Genomic DNA, 15,466 nt, shown 5'->3' with positions numbered 1-15,466 from the left:
GGCAAAAGGGAAAGAACTCAATCCAGACTATCTCAGGTAAGTACCACCTCAAGGACTTTCTAAAAACCCCACAAGAAATTCCTTGTATTTCTACATGTACTCCATGTTCACACTAACATTAAGACTGAAATAATTCATATAAGAGGCTCTCAATGGAAATACTTTCCCAGAAATACCACATAGCACCTCCACTAGTTAGCTGACACCAACTCTTGCCTTAAAGCTGGGTATGGTAGTGCAGTGGTGCATGCCAATAATCCCAGTGACTAGGAAGTAGAGGCAAGAGGACTATAAGTTCTAGGTCAGCAATCAGTGAGGCCCTAAGCAACTTAGAGAAACCCTGTGTCTAAAAAATAAAAAATAAAAAGGGATGGGGATGTAGGTAAATGGTAAAGTTCCTCTGGGTTCAAGCCCCAGTACAATCAAACAAACAAAACTATTAGAAATGCAGAGTGAGATACAGAATGAGACTGACTTCCTCTCTCATAATTCATGCAAGAGTAAAGCAATCAAATCTATGTAAGATTATAGAGGACCCAATAACAATTTATAATGTGAATATAATTTTATATATCAAACTGTGCACATTGAAAACACAAAATATACTGATTTTTCAAGTACCTATGGCTCGTTTACAAAGATTTATTATATACAAGAAAACAAAAAGAATTTTTGGGGGTGGGGGTATGGGTACTGGGGAATGAACCCAGGAAAGCTTTACCACTGAGTTACATCCCCAACCCCCTTAAAAAAAAAAAAAATACCTTTATATTTATTTATTTTTATGTGGTGATGAGGGTCGAACCAGAACCTTGTATATGCTAAGTGAGCACTCTATGGTGAGCCACAACCCCAGCCCCTCCCCAGTCCTTCTGTATTTTGAGACAAGGTCTTGCTTAGTTGCTGGGGTTGGTCTCAAGCCCAAAATCCTCAGCCTTCTGAGTCACTGGGATTACAAGCATACATCATTGCACCTGGAATTTCTATAGAAGTTCTCTAAAGAGAATCCTTTCAAAAGAATTTCTGTAGAAATAAAAATAATACAGATTAACATTCTCTGCCTATAAAAGAAACTAAAATTGAATGACAAAATGCCCCTAATGCCTAAAAAATTTTTCAGTTCTAAATTAAACAACTTTGGGGAATCGGGAATGTAGCTCTCAGTGGTACAGCACTTGCCTAGCATGTGTGAGGCCTTAGGTTCAATCCACAGTAATATAAAAAACCTAAAAAATAAAATAAAAAGAACATCTTTGATTTCTTTTGAATCAAACAGGAAAGATGAATACACTGTTGAACACCAAGAAAATGATAATGAGAACACTATATAAGAATTACAGTGGCCTGTGGATATAGCTCAGTGGTAGAGCACTTGCCTTAGGTTCAATCCCTAGCAAGGCAAAAAAAAAAAAGAGTAAAATAATAAAATAAAAGATATTGGTTTCCATATATTAATTTTGTATCCTGATACTTATCAATAGTAACTTTCAGTTGATATTCTTGGATTTTCCTAATATAAAATCATTTAATCTACAAAAGGCAATAGGTTTACCCTAATATTTCTAATATTTAAAATCCCAACTACTTTCTCTAGTATTTTTGGTTAGGACCTTCAATATGTTAAATAACAGTAGTAAAAGTGGATATCATTGTTTCTCAATGTTTCTCTTTTAAACGTAATGCCAGTAAGAATCTTTTAAGTAACCATTCTCTAATACATAATAAAAACCATAGATTATCCAAATCATTCTAACATTTTCAATTTGACCCACAAAAAAAGCATTACCTATAACATTTGAATTATTTCTTTCAACTTACTTTATAGTATCTGCAAAGCTGACTCTGCGAGAGCTTTTCTTATTTCTTAAAGTATTGGATTCCTAAAAGGAAAGAAAATATGGTGTGGTTATTAATGAAACCACTGTGAATTAAGAGTCCAAAGCACCAAAGACAGGGATCGAGTCTTATTCTGAATTTGATATGTGGTTACCCAAATTATCTCAATGTAGAAACACTTAATGTACATGAATATGGTCTTCAGTGTGAGTTAATTTTTTTATTTTTTAAGCATACCGACACAACATACAATAAAAAAGACTGGAGACAAAACAATTGCTATGTTACTTATTATGGTAATTTAAAAAAATTTTAATAGTATTAGGGGGTTGAACCCAGTGGCACTCTACCACTGAGCTATATCTCCAGTCCTTTTTATTTATTTATTTTTAATTTTCAGATTGGGTCTTGCTAAATTGTAAAGGCTGCTCTTAAGTTAGGATCCCCTTGCCTAAACCTCTGGGGTAGCTGGGATTACAGGCATGAAACACCATGCCTAAATAAATTTTCATAAATTTGCTGGGCATGATGGTGCCTGTTAACCCAGCGACTTGGGAAGCTGAGGCAGGAGGGTCACAAGTTCAAGGTCAGTCTCAGCAATTTGGCATACTGTTTCAAAAATAAAATAAAGGGTTGGGGTTTTAGCTCAGTGGTAGAGTGTGTACCTAGCGCGTGTGAGGTAGAGGGTTTGGTCCTCAGCACCACATAAAAATAAATAAAATAAAGGTATTGTGCCATCTACAACTAAAAGTATTAAAAAAATACATGATGATAAATTTTATGTTATCATCTTAACGATTTTAAAGTATACAGTTTAATACTGTTGTGTATACATCCACCCTGTTGTATAACCAATCGAGATTTATTTTCATCTTGCAGAACAGAAACTATAACATTTAACATTAAAAAAAAACTCCCCATTCCCTCCTACCTCTAATTCCTAGCAATCACCATTCTATTTTTAGTATCTATGAATCTGATTATAGTAGATACCTCATTAAAATAATAACATGAAATTTTTCTTTTTGTATTGGGCTTGGTGGCACATGCCTGTAATCCCAGTGACTTGGAAGTGACAGAAGGATCACAGGTTCAAAGCCATCCTCCAACTCAGTGAGACCCTGAGCAACTTAATGAGATCCTATTTCAACATAAAAAATAAAAAGGACTAGGGATGTGGCTCATTGTTAAACATCCCTGGGTAAAATCCCCAGTACAAAAAAAAAAAAAAAAATTACCTTTTGTTCATGCATGGTATGTCAGAATTTCTTTTCTTTTCTTTTTTTTTTTTTTAAAGTCCTGGGGATAGAATGTAGGGGCGCTTTACCAATAAGCTATGAACTACATCCACAGGTTCTTGCACTAAGTTGCCCAAGTTAACCTTGAACCTGTAGAACCTGTAATCTTGGTACTTCAGCCTTCTGAGTCACTGGAATCACAGGCACCACCTGGCTTTCCTTTTTTAAATAATTTCATTGTATGGAAATACCACATTTTGTTTACCCAATTATCCACGTACTGACATCTGGTTTGCTTCTGCTTTCTGGCTACTGTGAATAATGCTACTGCAAACATAGGTACTCAAATCTCTCTCCAAGATGCTCCTTTTATTTCTTGTTGGATTATATGGTAATTCTAATTTGAATTTATTGAGGAATTACCATACTGTTTTTCACAGCAAATATCATTTTAATTCCCATCAACAGTACACATAGGTGCATTTTTCTATATCATTGCTGATACTTGTTATTTTTTATTTTTCAACAGCCATCCTAAGACTGTAAGGTGGTATTGTGGTTTATTTATTGTGGTTTTGATTTGCATTTCCCTAATAATCAGTAATGTTGAACATCTTTTCATTTTAATATACTATTTTTCTTTCCTACCTTCCTTCTTAACAAGAATAAACATTTTTCACATAGACCCCAAACAAAAAACAAAAGACAAATTCACAGAGAATTTCACCAGATTAATTGTGGATACCTGAGTATAAGCCTTATTATAATAAATAATAAGGAATGGTATCCCCTTTGCAACAAGGAGTCTATATACTTAAGACCCTAGCAGACACCACAGATAAAACATTTACCTCTGTGGATCTTGTATTTCTCATCTATAAAATGCAGGAACTAAATTCAAGATTACTGATAAGATCCTGTTGGTTTTAAAGCTGCATAAGTCTGACATTTACTCATTCAACACTGGTTCAATTTTTTAAAAATACACACACACACACGCACACACACGATTCTGTACTACTGATGGAAAAATAGAGATAAATAACATGGATACAATTCCATGGGGGATTAGACTAATGACAACAAATTCACACAAATAAAATTCAAAGAGTGCAAAGTGTTATAAAGGAAAATTACATATAAAAATCTAATTTAGTGGGGCTGGGGTTGTGACTCGGCGGTAAAGTGCTCGCCTAGCACATACAAGGCCCTGGGTTCGATCCTCAGCACCACATAGAAGTAAATAAAATAAAGGTATTGTGTCCAATAACTATGTAAAAATCAGGGAAGTTTTCTTTAAGAAAGTACATTTAACTTGAGACCTGAAGGATTAGTTAGAAGTTAGCCAGATGAAGAAGTTGGTAAAGGACAGAGACTCAGGAGGTTGAGACAGGAGGACTGCAAGTTCAAGGCCAGCCTTAGCAACTTAGTGAAACCCTATCTCAAAATTAAAATAAATAAAAAGGAGTACAGATGTAGCTCTCAATTCCCAGTACCAAAATAAAAAAAGGGAAGTGTTGAGTAAGGGGAAAGGATTCTATGCAAAATGTGTGCAGAGACCCTGAAGCAAGAAAAGCTTGATGCATTTAAGAAACAGAATTAGAGAAGCCAATGCAGAGTGAGCACTTGGAATTATGTAGCCTGAAATTCTCAATTTAGAATAGACAGAAGTAAAAAATTATAATAATAAAATGTTAAATTGATGATCTTCTATGAGAAGATAAATCTTAAAGGAAAAATAGGAATTAATTAAATAAAGAAGGGGGATATAGCTAGGCATGTGGTCCACTTCTGTTATCCCAGTAACTTGGGAGGCTGAGGCAAGAGGAACACAAGTTCGAGGCCAGCCTCAGCAACTTATTGAGGCCCTAAGCAACTTAGTAAAATCCTGTCTCAAAAAAAAAGGGGGGGGGGGCAGATGGGGGGGGCCGCGGAGAAGAGGCAGCTCAGAGGTAAAGCACACCTGGATTCAACCCCTAGTACCCTACTTTCACCAAAGAGAAAAGAGTATTTATGATAAGTAAGCATTATTAAATGTTAATTCTAGAATCTAAGTGATGAATATACAGTAAAATTCTTTGCTTTTTGGTATGTTTGAAAAAATATTTTTGTTCAAATCTTGGCAGAAAAAGGAATGAAGGACCAGCCATGCAGACAAAGGGAATAGCATATATAAATACTTGCAGGTGTAATAACTTATTTTTTGTTTGGGGAATAATAAGCAATTCTGAGTGGTGAGGTAAACATGTGAAAGTAACAAGAAAAAAGTCTGGAAAAGTTAATAGGCCTAAGAATCACAAATGCCAGTATGTATTTGGATTTTTCTTTTTGCAATCCTACAGATGGAACCCAGGGCCTTATGCATGCTAGATGTGTTCTACCACTGAGCTACATCCCCAGCCAGCAAGTGTTGCATTTTAACCTGAAGGTCATGGAATGCTTGTCTTTTTTACACATTCAAATAGAAATCATTCATGATGTTCTTTTTTTTTTTTTAATTTGTTTTAATTAGTTACACATGACAGTACAATGACCTTGACATATCATACATTTGAATCAGATGGGATGATGTTCTCTTTTCATATAGCAAATAAAATTCCTGATTAAGCTACAGGTGACACACCTATAATCCCAGCGGCTCAGGAGGCTGAGGCAGGAGGATCTGAGTTCAAAGCCAGTCTCAGCAAAAGTGAGGTGTAATAAGCAACTCAGTGAGACCCTGTCTCTAAATAAAATAGGACTTGGAATGTGGCTCAGTGGCTGAGTGCTCCTGGGTTCAATCCCCCCCTATACACACACACACACACACAAATCATAGAAGGCCAAATGTGGTGGCACATGCCTGTAATCCTAGCTGCCTGGGAGGCTGACACAGAAGGATCACAAGTTTGAGGTAATCCTGGGCAACTAAAGGAGATCCTGTCTCAAAATTTTTTAAATAAATAAATAAATTTTTAAAAGGGCTGGGGCTGTAGCTCAGTAACAGAGTGTTTGCCTAGCATGTGTAAGACCCAGTACTTGGGGTAGGGGAGAATCACTGAAAAGAGAAATCTATAAAGCAATTGCCTAGAGACTTACCTGAACTATTTCATTCCCATTTCTGAGGTCCTGAAGAGGACTCCTTGGGGGTTTCAAAATCTAGAGGTAATAATTATAATTATTCAAGAAAATCTGGCATATCTGTTAATAATCACTTTATTTCAATTTATAGCTAGAAAGCCAAAATTTCCATTAGAATATATGAAATCCTTCAAAGTCATATTGCTTAGAGTTATGTGGCAGATTAAAATATTAGGCATTTATTCATTTCTCCTTGCCTACTCTCCCTAATTATTTTGCCTACTCTCATCCCACATGGTCTGTGTGAAGTTCCACACCAACTCCAGGGTATATATAACTCATAGCCTTGTCTAGAACAACACAATAATTGTTTGATAGAGGTGAGGGGCATGACCCATGCCTTTAATCCTAGTTACTCAGGAGGCTGAGGCAGCAGTATAGATAGCTCAAGGTCAGCCTCCACAATTTAATAAGATCCTATTTCAAAATTTAAAAAGGGGCTGGGGCAGAATGTGAACCCGTGAGTAGGGAGAGCTAGATGTATCACAGTCATCACAGGGAGAGGATCTGGCTGCTATCAGAGATTACCCAGAGGAAGCAGTCAGAATAGAAAATGAAAAAGGAAATCCTAGAAGGTTCCATTGTTGAACTCTCTCATCCATAAGTTATGCCTACAGCCATCCCTATCTTTGGATTTTTCAGTTTCATAAACTGATATATATTATATATCAGTTTGGGTTAGATTTTTGTGTCTTGCAATAGCTTTGTATATCAGGTTAAATATAATTTTAAACAGCTTTATTGAGGTATAATTTATGCATTAAATTATAATAAAATTTATAAAATATGAATTTTGGTTCACAGATTTTTTGGGGGGGTTACTGGGGGATTGAACCCAGGGGTGCTTAACCACTTAGCAAAATCCCTAGCCCTTATTTATTTATACTACCAGGGATTGAACTCAGAAGTACTCGACCACTGAGTCACATCCCCAGCCCTATTTTGTGTTTTATTTAGAGACAGGGTCTCACTGAGTTGCTTAGCATCTCACCATTGCTGAGGCTGGCTTTGAACTCCCTATTCTCCTGTCTCAGCCTCTTGAGCCACTGGGATTATAGGTGTATACCACTGCACCCGACTGGTTTACAGATTTTTGTACTTGGGTTAAATATTTGAATCTTGGCAGGGCACAGTGGAACACACTTATAATCCCAGTGACTCAGAAAATTGAGGCAAGAGGATCAAGGTTCCAGGCCAGCCTGGGCAACTTAGTGAGACCCTGTCTCAAAATCTAAAAAGAGATGGTGATGTAGCTCAGTGTTAGAGCACCCCTGGGTTCAAATCCTAGTATCAAATGAATAATTTTTTTTGAGTCTTTATTCATAGGAAGCTAGTGGAAGTGGGAAGGTGAGGCCACAGTAAAAATTATTGTAGTATATCATTATTGTTTAATAAAAGGTAACAATAATTGTTTCTTACTGAGGAATGCCGTCTTCTAACAGGTCTCTCTCTATTGTCACTGTGAAAGGGAAAAAAATTATGTATACATAGGTAAAAGAATGAATTTCCAAAAGTCATCATCACATCACCCTTTACATACTTTAAAACTGGCCATTGCTTTCTTTCACTCTGGCCAGCAAAATTTTATACTTGTATTACAGTATAAGACCAAGTATTTAGTAATTCAGTGTTTTAAAATATATATTGTATACTACAAGATTATCTCTTGAATAATAACCAGTACAACATAATTTACTATACCTATAGAGGTACAATTAAAAGATAAATGGGGGGTTGGAGTTATGCCTCAGTTATGCCTAGCATGTGTGAGGCACTGAGTTCGGTCCTCAGCACCACATAAAAATAAATAAAATAAAGGTACATTGACGACTAAAAAATAAAAATAAGATAAGTGGGCTACAAATCAAGAGATTCTCTGCCTCTGATTCTTACTACTGTGTGATTTATATACCAGGTTTTGAAAACCCAAATATCATGAGGCCAAACATAATTTGTTAGGTATAAGAAAAATGCGTATTGTAGAGACTACAATGAATTAGAAAATTTCTGCTTGGTCTAAAGGTCACAGCCATTACTTTGCTAGCCGCTCCAAGCAAGACTATGATCCCAGTGTTGTCACATTTGATTTTTCAAGAGAAGCTAAAAATCCAATTATTCTATGAAACCATGAGATTTTGCAATTTTGGCAACTAAGCAAATTTTTTTTTAAAAAATTTGTAGGCCAGTAAAATGTTTGTAGGCTACAAACAGGTCACCAATTTGTGATGCCAACTTTAGATAATTCATTTAATCTTCCTGAGCCTCAGTTTTCTCACTCTTACTCAAAACAACAAGAGATGATAGGTGGTATCTAAAGTCCCTCAGTTTTGACTCTGATGAATTTATATTATCACTTTATTATATGTTCTTGTTTTCCCTGAAACACAAAGGAAAAATATTTCTTTTTTTTTTTTAAATATTTATTTTTCAGTTTTCAGCGGACACAACATCTTTTGTTTTGTATGTGGTGCTGAGGATCGAACCTGGGTCCCTCGCATGCCAGGCGAGAATGCTACTGTTTGAGCCACATCCCCAGCCCCAGGAAAAATATTTCTGAGGTTCATTAACAGGTCTTACTAGTTGGAAAAGTATCATTCTCTAATAAAATATAACATTTTTAGATACACAGAATCATGAACTTACTTTTCTTCATTAGTCTCTGAAGACACCCCATCCATATTTTAAGAAAACTTTTTTCCCTGAAATAAATACACAATATTAGAAAAGGTACATAAGAAGGAAGAAAAATTACACTCTATGAGGAAATAAGAACACTGTTGAGATTTTAGGGTTACTTTCTAAGAAGACCAAAAATAGAAGGAAAAATATATGAGCTCTAAAATATGAGATACTTCAAGGAGTTCAAACTACTGCATTTTGATTAACACTCCCAGAAAATTCTTATATTCAAGATAAAATCTGTACTAATATTGATGAGAATGATATGAACTTAACTGGTTAAAATAAAAACTTGTCCATTAGATAACTAAAACAGACACCGATTGCTGCTTTTTAAACCAGCAGCTTTCTGCATTCCAAACTCCTCCTTCCCAAAAGCAACCACTCTCACTTTGTACATATTTTTATATGTGTTGGTCTAGATAAATTGTTTATATTGCTAAATTTTGATTTGTCTAGTTTTAGCATTAAACCATGGGAAATGAAAATTAAGCACCCTTTCTTGCAACTGCCTCCTTTTCTCTACACACTCATGCACAAACAGATAAATACAGTACAAGAAAGTAAAGACTGCATGCCAATCTCACTATCATAAATAAGAAAATTCTAAATAAATTATTAGGAAAAAGAATATTGTATCGTAGTCATGTTTGCTTTATTCCAGAAACACAAAACTGGTTTAACTCTAGAAAATAAACCTTGAAATTTTATCATACTAAGAGATTAAAAATGAAAATCATATAATAACAGATGAAAAAAAAAGTATGAACTTTAACATCCTTTCTTGTTCTTCAAAAAACAAAACAAAACCCTTACCAAGCTAGAGGCAGAGTCTGAATTAACAGTATCTATTTAAAAAAACAATAGTAAACATCAACTTAATGGTTGAACTTCTGTAAGATCAAACAAGTGCAACAGCCATTTCTATTTAATTCATCCAGTCTTAGTAGTTCTATTTTCAGTACATTTTTTCAATCCATTCATTTCTATTTTCAGTTCGACACCATAGTTCAATCTACTATGAACTCTTACATAAAATATCATAATATCTACCTCCCTGGTATCCTTGCTTTCACTCTTATCCCTCTACAATTTTCTTTCTAAACAGCATTTAGTTATCTCCATTGGCTTTCCATTGTGCTGAGAATAAACATTTTACTAAGACCTATAGAGTGGCTTTCCATTGTGCTGAGAATAAACACTTTACTAAGACCTATAGAGTTCTACCAGATCTAGTCCCTGCTTGCCTTAGGCTTTATATTTCATCTCTTACCAGTCTCCTCTCTGACTATACTATTCCCCTAGCCTTTCTTTCAATCCCTAAACACACAGAACTCTTCCTTAAATCTATGTGTTTATATTTGCTATTCTCTCTTGGTAAGAAAGACAAGAAAAGGCCAGGGTTATAGCTCAGTGGCAGAGCACTTGCCTAGCAGATGTGAGACACTGGGTTCAATCCTCAGCACCACAGAAAAATAAATAAAGGTGTTGTGTTTATCCTCTTGGTAGCATTATGTATACTTCCTTTTGAGTGTTTCTTTCATAAATTAAAAGTACGCTTTTTAGGGCTGTGGATGTAGCTCAGTGGTAGTATCTGCCTTCCACGCTTGAGGCCCTAAGTTCAACTCCTAGTACCACAAATACATACATACATAAATAAATATATAAATAAATAAATGTCTGTTATTTCTATTAGCTCCACAAACTACCCTTGCTCCAACAGTAAATTATGAGACTAGAGCTGATGAATCTTATGTTCACTATTACAGCTAGCAGTGCTTTGTAAATAGAAGGAGCTCAATAAATACTTGCTGAATGAGTAATGAAGAAACAATTATTTGGGGCTGGGTAATTAGCTCAGCAGTAGAGCACTTGCTTGGCATGTGCAAGGTTTAATTCCCAAAACCACAATTAAAAATAAAATTGACTTTATGATTACCAACCAGCATATTTTTATCTTCTTTGGGAATATTTTCAAACTCAGTATACATATTCAAACTCCAGATAAAAATACTAAATACTTATCAGCTCAAGGTCACCTAAACATCAAAATGACTGTTTGAAATAGTCATTGAGCACAACTCCTGTTGAACCTGGAGATTGGTAAGTACTTGATTATCTGATGAGATTCAAAGTTTACTGACGTCCCATCTTCTTAATATTTAACTGTTTAAGTTTTACCCTCAACGGAAATAGGAGACCCCAGAGTATCATATTAAGTCTCACTTATAAAACACAGTCCAGCTGAACTATTAATTACGTAGTAATTTTTACTGATTAGCCTCAAAACTGTGCACCTGGCATCCAGGGTGCTGGCAGCATAGCACAGAGGTGTTTGTTTATTTTTAGTTTTTGAAACACCCCATTTTCAACATCTGACAGGCACCATGTGAACCATTAGCTCAAAATAGTACCCATTCATATTTAATAATGTATTACTGTGAAGCTAGATTTTTGGCAATTGATATAAATAAAATCAAGGGTTTTTTTGTTTGTTTATATCAAAGTGGCTCAGGAAATGAGTGGCTATGTACAATCTGATTCCAAGGTTTGAGATTTTGTACAGTATCTAAGAGGTACACATATCTAATTTTTAATATTTTGTTTAGTTGTAAATGGACACAACACCTTTATTTCATTTATTTATTTGTATGTGGTGCTGAGGATTGAACCCAATGCCTCACACATGTGAGGTAAGCGCTCTACTGCTCAGCCCCAGCCCCAGCCCCAGCCCTAGTAACCATGATTATTTAAGAAAAAAAGTAAATATGTTCTTTTCCTTCAATTTATGCGTATTTTTTCAAATGGCTATGAATTGTTAGAACATATATACTCATTAAGCTGTTTGTATTTAACTACTGAAATAAAATTACCAGGTTTTTGTGTTTGTTTGTTTGTTTGCCTAAGGATGTCACCTGAACCAAGAAAGCTTCCTAACCTGTAGTAGAAATAATCCAGGGGACTGTAAACCATTGCCACTAGACCAAATCAGCCCTTGAGCTAAAAGCAGTTTTTCACATTTTTAATTTTAAGTTTTCACATAGAAAACAAAGCTAATTTTTTAATGAGGTATAGAAAACGAAGACAACAACAAAACAAAGAATGTAACAGAGACCATGCCAGTGACTTTGTAGCCCGCAAAGCCTGAAATATTTACTATCTGGCTCTCTGTCTACTCCTGAATTTACACCACCAATACCTAGAGTAAATATTTTCCATTGTCCAGTGTTATAGACCAGTGCTGTCCAATATAGGAGTTATTTACATTTACATTAATTAAAATAAAATTCAGGTCTTTGATCACAACAGCCACATTTCAAGTGTTCAATAGCCACAGAAGTTAATGAATACTGTGTTGGACAGCACAGATATAAAGTATTACCACTGTGAAAGTTCTACTGGAGAGCACCATCCTACTATCAATATCTAGAGTATCTTCAATTTTATTAGTATTCAACACATCATTAAAGACTATCATTCCATTTTTACTCAATTTACATGTATCTGTTTCCCTATGAACATTTCCAGTCATTTAAAGGGTCAAAAATTGTATTGCTTTGAACCTAACCTTTAATTTTCAAAATTTTACAATATTAACTCTCCATTTCTGTAAATCATTCCTCCAAGTTCCACTTCAAATGCCATTTTCTCCATGAAATCCACTTTAATTCTTCATTGTCAAAAGCATCAAATCAGTTCTCCTTTCTGTTTATCATACCTCTTTGGAATGTCTTATAATTCCTTACATTCTGTCTTGTATCACAGTTATTTTGTATATACTAATTATTTCCCTTTCTGGGACTTAGGGACTCCCAGCCCTAGCACAAGGCAAGGAACCCAATAAATATGAGGAATTCAGTTGATCCAATTCAACTGATTTGAAAAGTTACTTCGGTCTTCATATCCCGAGTTACCTTGTGCTTTGGTCTTCATCCGCACCACCCTTTATCTCTGTTAACGCCTAATAAACCCATCTTTAAAATTCCAAACAGCAGCATTTTTCTTCCCAAACTCTAATATTTAAATAAACAGCAAGAAAAAGGAGCTTTGACCCTGAGCCGGTCAGAAGAAGATTTAAAAAAAAAAAAAAAGTGTGGGATGCTTAAATTGACTTTGTTAACAGTATCTGCAGAAAACCGAAAACCGGTTCTGTGCTGCTAGGTAACCAATGAGAGCCGAGAGCTTAAATATCACTCATTGTTGTCGCTTCATTTATAGCAAAGAAAAGCTTAAGTCAGAAATACAAACAACCAAAAAGAAAAATGAAAGGTGTGGGCGGGCCAGGAAGCCGCGAGCTAGACGAGCAAGCGATCCGAGGCGGTCCGAGAGCACAGGTGTGGTTGCCAAAGCGCTAGGGAGGAAAGGAGGAACAAAGTGCAGGCCGGGGTGAGAAAAGAGCCCTGCGCCCGCCGCATTCGGAGGCCGCGGGACTGACCCAGCATCCTCCACCTCCCATGCCGGACCTCCAAAGTGCTCAGACAAAACCCACATCCTCTCAGGAGCTCAGAATGAGAGAGGGTCATTCTCCTTACCTGCCACAGCCCACCAGCTTAACTTGTTTGGGGTCCGCGCGCTCTTCAGCAAAGACGTCACCACACAACGCCCAGCCAAACTCAGCGAAGTATTCAAATCTAACCGCCTAGCTGATGCGCACGCGCAAAGCCGCTCTACGTGTCGACTCCGCCCCTCAGATTTCGGAACAACGGCGCTCCTAACATGCTTTCAATTAAACTTCTTTGCCAACCTCTGTGACAATTTAACTTCTTAAAATGCATCTCATTTTCTACTGAAAATGATGTCCCCTTCCCAGCGAAGGCTTTCCAACATCATGAAAGCGGCCATCTTCTTTCGATTGTCCGTTATAGAAATGAGCGACATTGGCTTCCGTACAAAATGGCGACTTCCATAACGTTGCGTCACATCCCCCTAGTATCACTCCCTATACCTACCAGGAAGAGGTAGGTTTCTGGGACGAGGTGGCCGAGTGGTTAAGGCGATGGACTGCTAATCCATTGTGCTCTGCACGCGTGGGTTCGAATCCCATCCTCGTCGGGGTTGTTTATTTTCTACCGCAGGTTTGCACTCGTAATGAAAATTCTTTTACAGAACGGAAATACTTGAATAGTCTGGCTATGATTTACTAGTCATTTTAGTGTGGCGCTCTCAATCTCAGGATTGGGATTTTTTTTTTCCCCAAAGAATTTGAAATATAGCTTCTAAAGCATTCTTACCTCACAGAAGAAGAAAAGAGAGGGAAAGAAACTTTCAGAAAATGTGCTGGATTTAATTTCTTATGAAGTACCCCCCCCCCCCCAAAAAAAAAAGTGGATTAAATTTCTTATGAAGTAAAAAACAATAGAATTCCATGATAATTTCCTTCTCGTCTGTTCTATTGCCGGTCTGACCCAACGTAAAGTAATCCAGCTCCTAAGTGAAAGGTTTGGATTATTATGGACTCTTATCCTGGGATTTTTAATACCTGTCCTGATTAGGAAATACCAGGTTTCAATACAAAAGCTACCGTGAGACTGGGTGTTCAGAATTCCCTTCAGTTTCCAGCAGAGTGAGGTACTCAAGAAATGTATACTTTTGGAAATATTTTTTAAATGTTGATGACATGTGAAACTTTGTTAATATCTGGAAGCCAGATTGAGGAACAGGAATATGTCGACCTTCCTGGAGGAGCTGAAGGGGTTAAACCCCCTCTTGGATTTCACACTGCCCTCTCCTGGAAGGCAGTGTTGTTTCTATGCTGGTTTCTACTGACTCCTTCCGTTTAGATCCACATTTCCTTGGGAATGTTGATAACCTCCATAGGCTGAAGGTTTTAGGTCACCTGTCTTCAGCTTTGCTCTTCAATCCATTCTCTCTACCAGCTGCTAAGTAAGGTTTCTACTCATATCCCACATATATCCAAGGAGTCCATGAATAGTATTGAGTATTATTTGCTTGGGAAAAAATATTTCATCCTTATTTTTATAGTCTTTAATTGAAAGCAGTTTGTAGCTCAGTGGTAGATCACTTAGGGGCTGGGATTGTGGCTCAGTGGTAGAACATTTGCCTAGCACATGTGAAGCCCTGGGTTTGAATCTCAGCACCATATAAAAATAAATAAATAAAGATTGTGTTCAGAGGCTGGGATTGTGGCTCAGCAGTAGAGCACTTGCCTAGCACGAGTGAGGCCCTGGGTTCCATCCTCAGCACCACATAAAAATAAGTAAATAAAACAAAGATATTGTGTCCAACTACAACTAAAAAATAAATATTAAAAAAAATATTGTGTCCATCTACAACTAAAATATTTAAAAAAAAGATAACCAACAAAATACAGCTAACTCTACCCATGACTTTGTCACCAAAAGAAATCAGATATTTTTATATAACATTACTATTTCTGCTGTGGACTTGAATGTGGCCCCCAAAAGTCCATGTGTTGGAAATTTGGTCCCTAATACAGCAGTGTTGAGAGGTGGGAACTTTGGGAAGTAAGGCACAGCCACATAAATGGATTAACCCACTCATGGATTAATGGGTTATCATGGGAATAGTTTTGTTGTAAAAATGAGTTCTTCGGTTAACTTACTCTGTCTGAC

The 15,466-nt window shown here is 36.4% G+C and overlaps 1 protein-coding gene and 1 non-coding gene across 3 annotated transcripts in view; one reads left to right on the top strand and one right to left on the bottom strand.

Annotated features, from left to right (window-relative positions):
* The window catches only part of Knl1 (kinetochore scaffold 1), a 60,163-nt gene extending 46,372 nt beyond the window's left edge, over positions 1-13,791 (bottom strand). Inside the window, exons 1-5 of one of the 2 annotated variants that reach the window (XM_046460951.2) lie at positions 13,406-13,791; positions 8,838-8,893; positions 7,614-7,653; positions 6,153-6,212; positions 1,819-1,880 (exon numbers count right to left, since the gene is read on the bottom strand). In XM_046460951.2, coding sequence (XP_046316907.1) covers positions 1,819-1,880; positions 6,153-6,212; positions 7,614-7,653; positions 8,838-8,872 — 197 coding nt within the window. In that variant the 5' untranslated portion in view covers positions 8,873-8,893; positions 13,406-13,791. The remainder of the gene's footprint in view (positions 1-1,818; positions 1,881-6,152; positions 6,213-7,613; positions 7,654-8,837; positions 8,894-13,405) is intronic. The other variant, XM_046460953.2, reaches the window with a different exon arrangement.
* Positions 13,792-13,843: 52 nt separating this feature from the next.
* Positions 13,844-13,925, top strand: Trnas-gcu (transfer RNA serine (anticodon GCU)). Its single transcript has one exon. It is a non-coding gene; the product is annotated as a tRNA-Ser (tRNA).
* The last annotated feature ends 1,541 nt before the right edge of the window (positions 13,926-15,466 follow it).

This window comes from Marmota monax, unplaced genomic scaffold (assembly GCF_021218885.2).
Source record: "Marmota monax isolate L192 unplaced genomic scaffold, Marmota_monax_Labrador192_F-V1.1 WCK01_AAM20220418_F8-fsc00001, whole genome shotgun sequence".
Classification (NCBI taxonomy): Eukaryota; Metazoa; Chordata; class Mammalia; order Rodentia; family Sciuridae; genus Marmota; species Marmota monax.
The sequence above is the reverse complement of the archived record's forward strand: the minus strand, read 5'-3'. Positions and strand labels throughout refer to the sequence as shown.